Below are 17361 nucleotides of genomic sequence, written 5' to 3' on the forward strand. Positions count from 1 at the left end.
AAAATTCAATAAAATAAGTTAAAAAAAGATGTGTCTATGACTATTTAGAGGAAAATACTGCATTACACTTACCTGAATAAGCTCACTGCATTGTTGTAGAGGTTGGCTATAAAAATTCCAAATGGCTTTCATATTGTAACACCTATTCATAATCTAGACGGTATTCCAGGCTTTCTCCTTATTCATCTAGTAAAAGTGACTCCAGTGCATGGCTCAGCTGGGCACATATATACATTTGTTTATTTTCCTGTAACTTCCTCGAATAAACTCGGACCCATTTTCCCTCACTTATGCAAAGGATAATCTTCTTCCACTTCTTCCTGGTTCTAGTCTACACACACTTAATACTCCCCACCTCTGGTCCTCTCATGCATCCCCCCCCCCACCCCGACTCCCCATGTTACTAAAACTACTCTTAATACATTAAAAATCTGGCCAATGTCACTTTACTGCTTCTAACTTTGAATGATAACGTTGGCAAGCATAAACTCACCTCCTTCATGGTCCATGGCCCTCTTTGTCCCACTTCAAGTTCAGAAATGACTCCTTCCCCAGGGATGCCATTTTGCTAATTTTTCCAAGCCTTTGCAAACACCGTGCCATCTGCTGAGAAGGCTGACCGGGCAGTCACTCTTGTCTTTCCCCACTTCCTTCCAGGAAAGCATTGCCTCCCTTGTGAAACCTTTGCTTCTTTAGCTATTTCTCCTACGAGGCTGCCCTGGGAACATTCCACGTTGTAACAAAGTTTTCTCATGTGTATCTCTTTGAAAGGTATCCCAGTGCTTGGCACTTAGTTGACTTACAGTACAGCATTATTCAATGAATGAATGTAATTAGTTTTATCTCTGGATCCCTAGAAACTTCTGATGCTTTCCATCCCCCCACCCACCCTGGGTCTTGGATGACCCTCTTTGCAGATAGCACCATGATGCAGAAAAAAGAATGGAACACAATCTTGTGGGTGTGTCTGAACAAAGCTGACATATTTTTCCCTTTAAGATCTTGCCGCTGTATGTGAAATGATCCTGAAATTAAGGTCAGCTCCAGGTGGTTGTTTATATCAGCTGTCAGATTGCAGAATAAAAAATGGCTCTTATATATTTGATTTTTATTGTTTTCCAGGGCAATGTCACTTTTTCCTGCTCCGAACCACAAATTGTTCCCATCACATTTGTCAACTCGAGCAGCAGTTATTTGCTGCTGCCCGGCACCCCCCAAATCGATGGGCTCTCGGTGAGTTTCCAGTTTCGAACATGGAACAAGGATGGTCTGCTTCTGTCCACGACGCTCTCTGAGGGCTCAGGGACCCTGCTGCTGAGCCTGGAGGATGGAACCCTGAGACTCGTGATTCAGAAAATGACAGAACGTGCAGCTGAAATTCTCACAGGTACTGTCCACTGACAACTTCTGTGTCGGTTTCTTGCTCAGCCAAGTCGATACATGTTTGAGAATCTGACCAAAACATACAGACCCCAGCTCCCAGGGATGTGGGATGACCAGTCTTCACAAATTTACTCTAAGTCTGAAGAGCCAACATTTTTTTTCTTTTTTTCTTCTTTTTAAAATTTTGTATTGGAGTATAGTTGATTTACAATGTCGTGTCAGTTTCAGGTGTACAGCAAAGTGATTCAGTTATACATAGACATGTATCTATTCTTTTTCAGATTCTTTTCCCATCTAGGTGATTACAGAGTATTGCGTATACTTCCCTGTGCTACACAGTAGGTCCTTGTTGTTTATCTATTTTATATATAGTTGTGTGTATCTGTTAATCCCAGCCTCCTAATTTATTCCTCCCCTCATCTTTCCCCTTTGGTAACCATAAGTTTGTTTTCCAAGTCTGTAAGTCTGTTTCTGTTTTGTAAATAAGTTCATTTGTATCATTTTTTTTAGTTCAATATATAAGTGATATCATATATTTGTCTTCCTCTGTCTGACTTACTTCACTTAATATGATAAACTCTAGGTCCAATCATGTTGCTGCAAATGGCAATGTTTCATTCTTTTTTATGATTGAGTAATATTCCATTGTATATATATATATATATACCACATCTTCTTTATCCATTCGTCTGTCAGTGGGCATTTAGGTGGCTTCCATGTCTTGGCTATTGTAAACAGTGCTGCAGTGAACATTGAGGTGCACGTATCTTTTCGAATTACAGTTTTCTGTGGATATATGCCCAGGAGTGGGATTGCTGGATCATACAGTAACTCTATTTTTAGTTTTTTAAGGAACCTCCATACTGTTCTCCATAGTGGCTGCACCAATTTACATTCCCACCAACAGTGCAAGAGGGTTCCCTTTTCTCCACACCCTCCCCAGCATTTATTATTTGTAGACTTTTTGATGATGGCCATTCTGACCGGTGTGAGGTGATACCTTATGGTAGTTTTGACTTGCATTTCTCTAATAATTAGCGATGTTGAGCATCTTTTCATAAAAGTTTTTAAAATGGTTCTCAAAAAGCTGAAGATTGGAAAGCACTTCCTTTTATAGCAGTAGAGTATAGGTCCTAATGTATAGCAACTTGGAATAGATGTAAGAACAACATCCTGACTCTTCTATCTGCCATTCCTTCAACATGGAGCCATGGAATTTTCTCCCTCCTTCTCTACTTGTTATCTTACTGATGTCCTTTCGGAAGCAGTGTGTTCACTTAGTGACAAGTACTTACCAAGGTCAGACCACCTGCAGGCATTGGATTGGGGGCTAAGGCAGGCTGCTAGGTCAACAAATCCTCTGAGAAGCCTTCCTGGCTCTACAGCCTGAATCAAACCCCTTCCTCTGTGCACCCTGGGCCAATATCCATCCTGGATTATAGGACATTGAATCATTTATTTAATTTAAATGTCTTTCTTCCCCCACTGGACTGTGAGTTTTGTTATGCAAATAAATTAGAGGAAATTGAGTTGAGTAGTAAAGGACGTGACTTAATAGTCAAGATCAGGTCAGGCTATGGGAAAGCCTCAGATGTCAATGGGTGAACACAAAAGCCCATTGAACCTGTTACCAAACCAAACTTGGGTCCACTCACCCATGTGCAGTAAAGCCAATCTACTGACACTCAATTGTGGTGAAGGAAAGTATAGATTTTATTGCGGGGCACCAAGCCAGGAGAAGGGGCAGCTCATGCTCAAAAGACCTGAACTCCCCAATGGCTTTCAGGTAAGGGGTTCTAAAGGCAGTCAGTGTGGGGGAGGGAGCTGCAGGGTGTATGGTCAGCTTGTGCACAGTTCTCAGATTGGTTGGCATCAAGGTGAAGTTTCCAGCATCATCAACCTTCTGGTTTCAACCAGTCTAGGGTCTATGTTGTTGTGGTCAGCAATTTTCATCTGGGGGGGGGGGTTAGCTTCCTGTAAAAAAAAACCTTTGGAATATGTGTCAGGCCTTTATCTTTATCTTTCAGGGAACTGGAAATTTGGTGATTCTGCCATGTGGCTGATTTATAGTCTAAATTGTTACCAGTTTCCCAGCCCAACAGCTATTCTTTGTTTCTACATCTTCACATTCCTAATCATTAACTATTTTTTTTTCCTAATCATTAACTATTGAGCAGCCTTTTGAGACTCGGCGTAGGCCTGGGAGACTAAAGCAAAAGCCTGTTACTTCAAAGGAAGGGACTCAGGGTCTTGTATACAGTTTCAAACCCCTGAAAATAACAGAAGGGCCTGGGTCTGTGAGTCAGAGAGGCAGGTTCCAAAGGCACCTTTTCCCCTTACTAGTTAGTCTGGGGCCCTAGATGAACTTCTTAACTTTGTCTCCCATGTAAGTGAGAGTGCATTTGTTATCTACAGCTGCATAACAAATTATACCAACGTGTATTAGTTGAAAACCACACGTGTTATGTCTGATTTTCTAAGAGTCAGGAATCCAGGAGCCCTTTGGGCGCTTCTGGCTGCAGTCAAGTTGTTGGCAGGGGCGACAGTCATCTCAAGGTTCAACCGGTGCTAACTCTGCTTCCAGGCTAACTCCTGTGGCTGTGGGCAGACCTCAGAAGATCCAAACTTATCCCCACGCCCTCTCCAGAAGGCTGCCTCATTGATAGGGCAGCACTCTTACCCCAGAGTGAGTGACCCTGGAGAGAGTGAGAAAGAACCCCCAGGACAAAAGCCACAGTCTTTGTATATCTCATCCCATCCTTTTCATCATATTCTATTCATTAGAAAAAAGTGAATAAGTCTAGCCCTTGCTCAAGTCAAAGGGATTATACAAGGGTTCAGATATTAGGAGTCAGAGCCGGCCTCAGCACGTGCTCGGTGCCGGCAGCAGTCACCGAGGGAGACGAGCAGGGTCCCAGCAGCGTGGCCACCAAGCTTGAGAGGGTCTGGGGGCGGCAGTGCTCCCAGTCTGAGGGCCTCCAGCCCAGCGGCCACACCAGGAGGAAGACAAAAGAGAATGAAAGAAGCAGATAATCGTGAAAGTATAAAGGAAGAACGGGTTTGTGAAACAGGATCTGACCACCAACCTCATGGTGATAATCAGCAAACAAATTGTGACTATTTTGTTGACAGACTTTTTGAGGAAACTCAGAAGGTTGGTGTCAAATGTTTGTCTGCCACTGAACAAAAGAAACTGGTAGGTGTAAGTACAAAATTATGGAAAAATGGATTCACAGTCAGTGATGATTTCAGAAGTTATTTTGATGGTGCAGCTCAGCAGTTTCTGAACGCCATCAAAAAAGGGGAATTACCTTTAGAATTACAGGGTTTTTGATAACAAGGAGGTGGATGTTAAAGTTGAAGATAAGAAAAAGGAAGTATGTATGTCAACGAAGCCTGTGTTCCAGCCCTTCTCAGGACAGAGTCACAGACTGGGAAGTGCTACACCAAAAATTGTTTCTAAAGCAAAGTGTATTGAAGTTGAGAATAAAAATAAGTTGTCTACTGTCTCACTAAACAGTCTAGAACCCATCACTAATATACACATCTTGTTAGCCAATGGGAAAAGGAGTGTCCAGAAATTTAACATTTCTCATAGGATAAACCACATCAAAGACTTCATCGAAAAACAACAAGGATCTCAAAGAAGTCCTCCCTTTTCCCCGGCAAGAGCTCTTCCTTTCCTCAAATTGCTAGATGAAACACTCACACTAGATGTTAGGAGTCATGGATTATTGGGGACCATCTTAGCGTCTACCTACAAAATGAGATTAAAAAAAATCCTTACATCACAAGACTGTGACGATGATTAAATATGAGATAGTGGATCTAAACCCTTTAGCACAGTGTTGAGAAGCTATTTAGCAAATTTCTTTTTCTTCCACACTGACTCAAGACCTCAGGCAAAAACAGGCCTCACTCTTTGAGTCATAAAAGCTGAGTGAATTTGTGCAGTCATGGGACTTTTATAAAATTTCTATGATTTCTAGTCGTGGAGGTGAGTTAATCACTTAGAAACATAACATTTTTCATGTGCAGTGTTATAAAAGTTAAACCTCGATCTTCCTTATTTGAAGAAGAAAAATCGTGAGCTGGCATTGGGCTGTTTTTCTCCAGCCGGCGAGATGGTTGAGTACAGAGACTTGTAGGCCTCAGGTCAAAAATGCAGTTTTAATATAGTACAGGGCCCAGTGGCACTTCGCTCTAAAGCATTCAGGTGTTACCTGTATTATTAAGCATGTGTCAGTCCATTCAAATGTGTTTATGACTGAGAGAGAGGCTGGTTAAAGCTGCCCCAATATCCAGCAAAGAGGGAGAAAAAACTCATGTTATTTTAGACCTGTCTCTCAAAAAAAATCAAACAAGTAAAAGAAAAATTTAAAAACATTCTGATGTCTGTCTCAGGAAACTCTTGCTTGCTTCTTTCTCCAAGAATTTCCTGAATTTTGGAAAATTCAGAAATTTTGGAATTTCTTTTATTTTTCTTTGAAATGGATCAAGGCTTTGTGTCTACTGGCATTGTTCTACCTGGGGGAAAAAGACAGGTAAACAAACAAAACAAATCAGACTAACAAGAACAGTTTTCTCCTCCTGTACATTTCTGAAGAACCTTGTTTTCCAAGTACTTGAGATTGTATTGGCTTTATAAGAGAAAAATCTCACATGAGAAATTAGAAAATAATAAACATTGTTCTAATAATTTTGAGGGCCACTGGGGCTACCCTTGACACATGGTACCTCATGGAAAATAGAAAATGGCACATTATGAATTGAACAGGGAATCCAGATATTTAAAGATTTACTTGAGAGTAGTTCATGTGTTTCTAACGTCTTGGGTCTAAAAGAGAAGGTGACCCTTATGAGAAGGTCAGCACACGGATGCCTGGCACATTCACTCCTGTTACCAAAGCTTCATACAGTGTGCATAGTTTTGGGGGTGTGTGGTTATTTTGTGCAGTTTGCATTGGGTATCAGGAAGAGAAGTCCAAGCGAAATCGTCCTCAAAATAGAAGGCATCTGAATTTAGTTGTTCTAAGGGATGAAGTTTCAGGGAGATGAAGGACAACGGAATAATCCCTCCGTTGCATTTTTCTTTATTTTCTATTCTTGTCATTTCCTTTCTTGAAAGCCTTGTACATGTGGATATGAGGCAAAGTCAAGGGCATCCTTTCACTGTAAGTGACATGACAGTAGAACCAACAATTACTGTGGATCTCATGCAGGTCAGGCATTATGCAAGGACCTTGTCATATAATACTACAGAAAAAAAAAAGAGCTCATGGAACATATGAAGTGGTTCTTATTTTACCAACAGGCACAAGAGGAAATTGAGAGTCAGAAATTGAAATTGAGAGTCAGAAATTAAGTTCAAGTGACCAAGTAGGTGTTCAAGCTCAGGCCTTTCCTTTGCATCCCCAAGTCCATGGTCACCACAGTGTATCTTGCTGCCCCCCATATTTATTCGTGATATGGTCAGGTGTTTATAAAGAATTCAAATGCAGAGAAACTCTGCTTTAGATGAAAGATGAAATGTACAGTAGGCTGTTAACAAAAGTAGCCTATTTAGTATCTAAAGTTGGGTTTTCCCAAAACATTTCACTTGGTGGTCCCATCAATAGACAGATTTGGCGGTTAAGTGAGGCTGACAAGGGATTGTGAATCCATTGTCTTCATAGACTTTTACTCCACTTTAGCTGGCATTGCCTATATAGTGTTATAAAGTAAATTATGCGTATCTATATATTAACATACACATATACACACACACAAATAGTCATTGAGTATATGTGACATACTTTTCTCAGACTTTTTTTTTTAATGTTTATTTATGTATTTATTTATTTACTTTTGGCTGCCTTGAGTCTTCATTGCGGTGCGCAGGCTTCTCATTGCGGTGGCTTCTGTTGTTGTGGAGCATGGGCTCTAGGCACATGGGCTTCAGTAGTTGTGGCACGTGGGCTTCAGTAGTTGTGGCACGTGGGCTCAGTAGTTGTGGCTTGTGGGCTCTAGAGCGCAGGCTCAGTAGTTGTGACACACGGGCTTAGTTGCTCTGCAGCATGAGGGATCTTCCCCGACCAGGGCTCGAACCTGTGTCCCCTGTACTGGCAGGGGGATTCTTAACCACGGCGCCACCAGGAAAGTCCCTCTCAGACCTTTTTATTTATTTTTATTTTTTTACTTATTTTTTTTTCAGACCCTTTTAAATGCTCAGGGCCGATTCCTTAGTAAGATTATGATGTAAGTACGAAGGGTACTAAGTGAGAGCCTAGATGCTTCCAGAGACTTTGCCATGCCTTGCACAGCTTTTCCCACATTCTCGTCACCCCTGTGCGTCCGACCCCATGTGGAAATCTGGGGGCTGCATGGGAACGGAGAGGAAACCTTCCAGGAGCCCTGCTGCTCCCATGTCCCCCTTCAGGGATGAGAACAGCCAACTGTGCAAATCTTAAATAAACAAAAAAACACCTGGATTTCCTCCTTTATGCATTTCAAACTCTAGTTCCTCACCACTACTCCCCAGGTTCCATGTGTCTTGGGGACCACTTTCTCTCTCAGGGCCATACCTACCCCTGGAACGATTGATACCACGTTCTATTTTTGAGGAGCAAATGGCTGCCATTTTTAAAGACTCTTAAAAAGGTGCTTAGAATGTAGATTGTCATTGTCCAAACCAATCTGGATGACTAAGAAAACAGGAACTTGTGCAAAAGGAAAGGAGACCACCTGGTTCATTTCTTTAGACAATCGAGGCAGAGTGTTTTGAATTGCAAGTGAAACATTCAGTAACCAAAAAAAGCTGGCACCACTATAATTATTTTGCAAATGGCCTGACATTTCGATGTTATTTTTATTTTGCTGATGAGAATGAGAATGAGAATGAGAATAGGAATGAGAATAGGAAGAAAGAAGTTTGGGGGCTTCAGTCCTGAAAATTTGAAGTCTGTTTTTTTCTGCTGTAGTGCTTCTCTAAACATCAAGTTCTCACTGAAAAGCCAATCTGGGCAAAGACCTTGAACTCAGGCCTTAGCGTCCAGAACTCCAGCTTAGCTATGCTCTGCATTGATGCAGAATGTGAGTTTTATTCTGTTAGACCTCATTGTCCTTTGTAGCTAAAGGAGAGAGTTGGTCTAGAATTACTCAAGTCCCTTCTAAACCTTCATCTGAGTTCCTGAAGGAAAACAGGAGGTCAACCATGTCCCTTATTTTCTTCAAAGAAGTCATCAACCCCAGAGTCTTCTTTCGAAAACGGGGTAAGTGGCCTTAATTAGGTGTATTCAGCAGGGCCAAGCCCCCTGCCAGAGGTCGTGTTTCTCAACTCCCCACATTGTGGTGCATCTGAGGGAGGAAGAATGATAACCTGGGATTCTTTCATACAGTGACTTTTGTGAATGAGATGCTTGGTTGTCCCAGAAAGGCTCTGCATGTTACTCTCTGTGATCCGTATAGAGTTAGGTGCCACGGAGCCAAATCTGAGAAGTTGTGTTTAGTTTTGTTTTTGCGACCATCTTTTAATCACAGTAGGATACTCTTGTGTGTGTGTGTTGATTGATAGGTAAGGGAGTTATCAGAGTATACAGGACCTTCAATAGTACTGGAGCTATTGCATGTGGAGAGAAAAACAAGACAGAGTCGTGATAAGGTTCTTTTAACGTGGGACAGACTTTCTCAGAAATGAGAGGGTTTTTTTATATAAATTTATTTATTTTTGGCTGCATTGGGTCTTTGTTGCTGCGTGCGGGCTTTCTCTAGTTGCAGTGAGCGGGGGCTACTCTTTGTTGTGGTGTGCGGGCTTCTCATTGTGATGGCTTCTCTTGTTGTGGAGTGCAGGCTGTAGGCACTCAGGCTTCAGTAGTTGTGGCATGCGGGCTCAGTAGTTGTGGCTCATGGGCTCTAGAGCACAGACTCAGTAGTTGTGGTGCACAGGCTTTGTTGCTCTGCAGCACATGGGATCTTCCTGGACCAGGGATCGTACCCGTGTTCCCTGTATTGGCAGGTGGATTCTCAACCACTGCACCACCAGGGAAGCCCCTAGATGAGAATTTTTATATATTTATGTCACCGCAGAGAACAGAACAAGCCTCAGTAAGGTCAAATGGCAGAAAGACCATCTAATGGCTTATCATTAGAGAGTATTCTCTCCCGAGCATTTAGCTGCACAATCTACTGCTTTGATATACTAGAGGCATCAAACCCAGAGTGGAATTTTCAGGAGTAAGAAATGAGTCTCTGCACAACTAAATGCAACCCAGAAGATGGGGAACGGAGTCTTCACACTGAGAGATCTCAACCTGGCAGCAGGGGCTGTAAAACGATTATAAGCTGGAAAGACAGAAGGGGAAAGCCAATTGCCAGGCACGGAACAGAATCCCAGGGCCAAAGGACACATGATGAGCAAAGATCCAGAAATCAACCAGATGCCACGGAAATGTTTTTAGTGGAGGCAAATGGCTTATTGGAGAGGCCATTTCAGCTTATTCCACTGAGTCCCTAGATGCAAGCAACAATGTTCATCATATCTCCTCAACCACCTTACATTTTTTCAGTAGTTAGACACAGGGCATTCCAGCATTACAAATTACTAAACAATCTGTTCTACTCAGTCATTAATTTTCTATACTTAGTAGAATGCTGGGACTGACTTGTTCTTTCTCCAGCTGAAGATAGGATGAAATTCTAATGGCGCAGCCTTTGATCAGCAGCCGTCCTGGAGGTTATTGGATGATTATTTATCATTGGCTTTGTTTAAATTAAATAAATCCTCCTACAGCTATGGTCCACACCATCCCACTTGTTTTTTTTTTAGGATTTATCTCAATTGATATTTTCCCAAGAAACCTTCCTAAAGCAGGCCAGCTGCCCCTTTATTGAGTCTTCTGGTTCTTCTCCTTTGTAGCACTGACCATAAGTATGTGTATAAATGTACGTATTAGTTTGTTAGGACTGCCATAACAAAATACCACGGATTAGGTGACCTAACAGAAATTTACTTTCTCGCAGTTCTTGAGGCTAGTTCAAGGTGTGGGCAGGGTTGGTTTCTTCTGAGGGCCTCTCTCTTGGCTTGTAGAGGTCATCTTCTCTCCGTGTCCTCACATGGTCTTTTCTCTCTGCCCATCTGTGTCCTATTATCCTCCTCTTGTGAGGACACCGGTCATATCGACTATGGGCCTACTCAAATGACCTCATTTTACCTTCATTACCTCTTTAAGGGTACAGACACATACTCAGGTACTGGGTGGGGGGGGGTAGGGATTTCAATATATGGATTTTGGGGGGCACAATTTAGCTCATAAGAATATGTATTATCAGACATAGAGCACAGACCTGTGGTTGCCAAGGGGAAAGGGGGTTGGGGGAGGGATGGATTGGGAGTTTGGGATTAGCAGATGCAAACTATTATATATAGAATGGATAACCAACAAGGTCCTACGGTATAGCATAGGCAACTATGTCCATATCCTGTGATAAACCATAATGGAAAAGAATATAAGAAAGTATATATATATTAAAATATACACTATATATGTATATATAACTGAATTGCTTAGCTGTACAGCAGAAATTTACACAACATTGTAAATCAACTATACTTCAATAAAATAAATTATAAAAAGAATGTGTGTTAATCATATGTCTATATAATTGGCTGCTCAGTGTTCCTGTCACCATAGAACGTAAGGATTCATGGGAACAAGAACACCGCCTGCCTTGCTCACCACTATTTGCCCAAGGCCTAGTATAACACCTCGCTTATAACAGGCCCTCGCTAATATTTGCCTAATGTATAAGCAAGTGTCTGAATAAATGAACGACTAGAATTGACCTCCAAAACATTTCTGAGGCAGCTCATGTCAACAGTGGAAGAAGCGTCTCATGTCAACAGTGGAAGAAGAGTTAAAAGTGATTTTTAACCAATATTCATGTTACAACAGTTCTACAATGCAGAATGTGTCAAACCCAAAAATGAGCTATAATCAGGGGAAGTACTAATCAGATAAAGGCCAGTAGGGCTCCCAGAGGTGGGGAGACGGCAGGGAGAGCTGTGTCATGAAGGATAAAAGTGCTCACCCTATTAATACTTGTGGCCAGATGGTTTTAGTTTGCAGTCCTGCAATTCAACAGCGGCTTCCCCAATATCACCCTTTTTCATAGAATCCATTTGTATCTCACCACCATCTGCACATCAAGTAAACAGGATGACTTGGTGAACCTCATCCTCTGCTTCAATTAAGCTGTCATTAATGCCTCTGTGTTTTAGCTAAGATAATGTTGATGAGAAAATCCCATTCATGAGGGCAAACAAATGATAGCCACAGGGCCGTGACTGTCACAACAAGCTGTCTGGCTGGGCGCAGAGTTAGAGTTTTGGGAAGACAGATGTGTGATGAGGCATTCCACTTTATGGAAACTGAGAACTGCCATTGCCGAAGCTTCACGATATCAAGCAAAGCCTGGGAATGTTTACCAAAGGAGAGATCTCCCGGGCATGTGTAGCTTTTTCAGGCCTGAGTAATGATGATGACTTAGTTTACTCTTCCTTCTTCTCCATTTCACTCAAAAGAGAAACAGAGAGAACTAGATTCGTCTTATGGGAAAATAATTTAATAGTCAAAACTGCTGTCATTTCCTTTGCTTGTTTTCTACTTTAATAATTCTTTCATATAATTCACTTTGCCTCTATTTGTTACCGAACACAAGTTCCTATGTCCAATGCACAGTGAGGCCAAACAAACCAAAATGTCAGAGTTTGGAGCAGAGGAAGTTTTATTGCAAGGCCATGCAAGGAGAATGGGTAGCTCATGCCCCGCAAAAGCCCCAAACTCCGGGAAGGGTTTCAGCAAAGCATTTTTATAGCAAGGTGAGGGAGGGTTGTGGCTGGTTGCTGCAAACTTCTTGGTGTTGGAATCCTTTGTTCTTGCAGCTGTTCACCTAGGTCAGGTCACGATGTTCCTGTAAACCTCCAATAGGACAATTGTTATTCTCCGTTCTGCAACGTTTTATCTCCATATGAATGGAAAAGTGTTATCCCCTTAAAGGTCAGAATCTTGAGAATGGGCTATCCTGTATATTTCAGGCTATGGGCAACATTCTTAACTTGAAGCAAAAGCAATAGAATACAAAGGTTAAGGTAAGAGAAACAGATCTAATATGGAGCTGGATTTGTTCTTCCCTATTACACATTTAATTCAGGAAGCTTTTGAAGTGTCTACTTTCTGCTGATACTGTACTCAAATCTGAGGATGGAGCTATTGCCCTCTGCTGTTGAAAGGGACAGTATTGAGTACTGATGATGCAGTAGGACAGATACTCAGGGTACAGGGGGAGCACAAGGGAAGAGGCACCAGAAAGGGTGAAAAAGGGAAGGCTTCCTAGGGGCAGGGATAACACAGCTCTGTTTTGAAGAATGAACAGAATTTGGTCAAACAAAGAAGGAAGGGAAGGATGCTCCAATTAGAGGAGAGAAATAGGGGGAGATCTAGATGTGTAAGACCCCACAGGTGGCTTAGGGTGCCTGGATCACAGAGAGCGAAGGCGCACAGGCAAAAGATGAAGCAGAATTTTGGTCAGGGACACGAGAGTTTGGGCTGTCTCCTAAAGGTGACGGAGAAGTATCAGGCTCTGGAGCTGACCTTCATTTTTATCATGTAGACACTGGAGCTGAGCATTCAAGTCCATCCTAGAGATACTATACCTTCACCACCGACCACGAACATGTCCCAGTTTATATCTGACCCCAGTGTATGGCAAACCCAGCTGTTTCCCTCCCAGATGCTGACCAAGGGTTCTGAGGATCCAGGTTATCTTGACATATGAACTAGGCTTTCACAACTAGGAAAGGTTTAACCTGTGATTTATGGTCTAGGTGCCAGAGAGGGCCCTGCTGCTGACACTTGGCAGTGGAGATCCAGCTAGTCTGATGCTCAATCAAGCAAGGAGAGTTTGGAGAGGGTAGGATGTTGCTCTTTTGATGCCGAGGGGGATACCAAAACACGATGCAGACTCTGACCCCCAGGAACTTTTAATCCCATCGGGGAGATAGTACGTACAGAGATGAAGAGTTAATTAATGGTACAAGGCAGTAAATAATACCAGCTAAATGAATAGTTCAGACAGTGGATGTTATATGAACTTAAAAGGAGAAATCTCTATGTATTGATCTAGTCAAGAAAAGCCTACTTCCTTTATTTCCTGGTTTATTAACTTATTCTCTCAATCATTCAGTACTTTTTGTGCTGTGCTAGGTGACTGTGATAGAAAGTTAAAAAATATATATATATATTCCCGTCCCTATAGTTAAGGAAAGGACGCACTAGGACAAAAGCTGGGCATTGGATGTGAATTTGGATAGTGGAGGACAGCATACAGGTGAAGTAGAGGCTGGGAGAGGAAGCCTCAGTTAGCTTAGTGCATTCACTAGGAGCATAATGAATACACTAGTCTAGCTAGAGTAGGGAATTTGTGTAGAAGTATTGGGAAATAAGATGGTGAGGACAGATGGAGACTTGATTACAGAGGCATCGATTGTCAAGATAAGCATCTGAGTTTCATTCTCTGGGCTCCATGACCCATTGGAGGGATTTTTGCTGCAAGGTTGATACCGTAAATCCCCTACATGTGAACCTTCAAGTTCCGAACTTTCAAACATGCTAACGTGGTCTTCAGCAACTTAGTGACCCTCAGCCAGAAGGTGGAGCTAGACCTGCAAGAGGACGGCTTCATTAAGCTCCTCGCTCTGCAACACGAGGAGCTTACTAATGAAGACCTGATGGAACTGGAGGCCCAGAGAAAGGATGAAGAGAGACAAGAGGAAGAAGAAGTAACTGAAGAACCGAAGAGAGTCACGACGCAGGAAATGGCACGGGGGTTTTCTTTATTTTGTTTTTATTAATTTTTATTGGAGTATAGTTGCTTTACAATGTTGTGTTAGTTTCTGCTGTACAGCATAGTGAATCAGTTGGGATTTTCTTTCTTTGAGGAGGCACTGTTAGTTTTTGAGGCACAGGACCTGAATGTAGAACGGGACACGAAGTTTGCAGCAGCCGTTCACAGTGCAATCCAGTGCTACACTATCATCTATGAAGAGAAAAAAAGAGCTACTAACTAGACATCATTGGATCGTTTTTTCAAGAGGGTATATAGAATTGAATCCAGCAAGGAACCAGAACCTGTGCCATCAGCGTCAGGCGTGAGTGACATTGCAGCTTGCCCTCCGTCTCCTATTGCTGACAATCCTTCAGCTCTACCATCTCCCACCTCCTCCCCCTCCTCCAGTTGGTAACTTTTCCTGCCTGTTCGCTCGATGCCAGCCCCTGGATGCCAGCTGTTGTGCTGTACTACTGTACCTTGCAAGGGGCTATACTGTAAGATTAAAAATGTTTCCTTTATTTTTGTGTTTGTTTCTTATGTCTTATTTGTGTGAAAAGTATTATAAACCTATTACAGTACAGTACTATATAGCCGATTGTGTTAGTTAGGTACCTAGGCTAACTTTGTTGGACTTATGAACAAATTGGACTTATGAACGTGCTCTCAGAACGGAACTCATTTGTCTGTAGAGGACTTACACTAATAACCTTGCTCTCTAGATAGTTCAAGGTGTCCTGTACCAGAAAGAGGTCAGAGGCTGGGAAAAGAAGGGAGGCCATCAGAAAATTCCCAGCTCCTGTGATAAGGGATAGAACCAAAGTTGGAGAAGAAATCTGAAGAAATATGTGAATTCAAACCACCATGTGTAGGGAAGGGTTAATAGAATTTCATAATTGATGGATAAATGGTCTCCAAGAAAAACAGGACTCAGGACCTAAATTGTGGCATAATGGTACTAATAATTGGAATATGCTCTTTTATGATGTGATTGACATTTTAAGACTGCCTTATTCAATTATTTAGATATTCCCCACTTTGTTCTCTCAAAAACTGAAACTACCTTTGAACTATTAAGTAAAGGTTGGTATGAAGGGATATGGAAAAACAGCTGAATTGGGTTTTCTGGGGAAGGTAAAGCCTAGAAACTTCCAAGTCAAGCCAGGCAGCTGTGTCTTTATTTTACAGACGGAGAAGCAGGTTGAGAGAGATTAAGTAATCTGTTTAAATTGCTAGAAATTATAAGTGGCGGGGTCTTGAGCAAGGGTTAACAGGCGAGTAAAGGCATCAAGGAGATTTGTAACAGGTCATTTCCGGGGTTGGAAATAGAGTCTTCGGGGACTCTGCTCTGGCCTGGGCTGAGCTCTGTGTGTCCTGGTGTGACTGTATGCCCAATGGTTAGAGGTGCTGCGACAGCCACCCGATTTCCATGTTTCTGTCTTCAAACCATGAAAAGAGACACTGAAATAAGATGAAGGCTGAAATGCAAAGATCTGTTAGGAATTGGACTGAGAATGAGAGAAAAACAGAAAGGGAGGGAGACATAAAGCAAGCCCTTGCTTTCTGAGACTCTGCAATCTCAGAATTATTCCCTGAACCCAGCAGTGCTCAACCAAGGGAAATTCTCCACCCCCATCTACCCCGGCCTCCTGTTCCCCCAGTCTCATGCAGGGGACTTCTGGCAATGTCTGGTGATGATTTTTTTTTTAAGCACAAACCTAATTTTATAATTTTCTAGCATGGCCAAATAATGTGCTAAGCATATCCATATAAATTTATCATTTTATTCTCATAAAACTCTAAGGTTGTTGGTGGTGGTGGGGTTTTTTTTTCCCCCTTTATTTATTTATTTTTTACTTGCAGTACAGTTGATTTACAACATTGTGTTAGTTTCAGGTGTACAGCAAAGTTATTCAGATATATAATACATATAGAACTGTTCTTTTTCAGATTCTTTTCCATTAGAGGTTATTACAAGATAGTGAATAGAGCTCCCTGTGTTACACAGTAGGCACTTGTTGGTTGTCTCTGTTATATATAGTAGTGTGTATATGTTAATCTCAACCTGCTAGAGGAAAGCATGGACAGAACACTCTTTAACCTGAATCACAGCAATATTTTTTTTTTGATCCATCCCCTAGAGTGATGGAAATAAAAATGAAAATAAACAAATGGGACCTGATTAAACTTAAAAGTGTCTGCACGGTAAAGGATACCATAAACAAAACGAAAAGACAGCCTACAGAATGGGAGAAAATATTTGCAAACCATGCGACCGACAAAGGGTTAATTTCCAAAATATACAAACAGCTCATATAACTCCATGTCTGGTGATGTTTCTGGTGCTGGGGACGGGGGCATCCAGGGATTCAGGAATGCCGCTGACCATCCCACACAAGAAGCATAGTACAGAATACCACACCCTCAACAAAAGATTATCCAGTCCCAAACGCCCAGGGCCAGAGTGGAGAAACTCTACTTCAAGGGAAAATGTTACTCCTGTAAAAAAGTTTAGGCCTTCAGCATATTGCTAAACTGCTTTTAGTGTCAATTTCATCAAACGTGAACTGTAAATTGTTGGAAAGGTCTCATTATACAAAGTATTAAAAAAACACATAAGATGTTGGTAGTGATATTTATCTAGAAAAATAAAATCAAAGTAGTAAAAGTCAGCGAGAATTCCAAGGTCAGACCTAAGCAGATATTTTAAGAAAAAAAAAGTTGAATTGTGCCTTAATCCTTCTTAGAAGCTAGAAGTTCCACGAAAGGACAGGGCCAAAGTTTGAACTCAGTCTTGTCAAAGGGGAAGTTGCCTTGTGAGAATAGAAACTGGTGCAGCCACTTTGGAAACACTCTGGCAGTTCCTCAAAAGGTTAGCTATGGAGTTACCATATGATTCAGCGATTCCACTCCTAGGTGTACATCTAAGAGAACTGGAGACATAGGTCCACACAGAAATTTGTACAGGAGTGTTCATAGCAGCATTATTCATAATACCTGCAAAGTGGAAGCAACCCGAATGTCCATCAACTGGCAAAAGGACAAACGAAATGTGGTCTATCCACACAATGGAAAGACATTCAGCCATACAGATAGACTGATACAAGCTGCTACCTA

At 41.9% G+C, this 17361-nt stretch overlaps 1 protein-coding gene and 1 pseudogene across 2 annotated transcripts in view; both read left to right on the forward strand.

Annotated features, from left to right (window-relative positions):
• Positions 1 to 17361, forward strand: part of CNTNAP5 (contactin associated protein family member 5) — an 879857-nt gene that overhangs the window by 491790 nt on the left and 370706 nt on the right. For both annotated transcript variants that reach the window (XM_068544014.1, XM_068544015.1), the window contains exon 8: positions 1123 to 1387. In XM_068544014.1, coding sequence (XP_068400115.1) covers positions 1123 to 1387 — 265 coding nt within the window. The remainder of the gene's footprint in view (positions 1 to 1122; positions 1388 to 17361) is intronic.
• On the forward strand, positions 4400 to 15059 carry LOC137765500 (UBX domain-containing protein 2A-like; annotated as a pseudogene).

This window comes from Eschrichtius robustus, chromosome 5, assembly GCF_028021215.1.
Source record: "Eschrichtius robustus isolate mEscRob2 chromosome 5, mEscRob2.pri, whole genome shotgun sequence".
NCBI lineage: Eukaryota > Metazoa > Chordata > Mammalia > Artiodactyla > Eschrichtiidae > Eschrichtius > Eschrichtius robustus.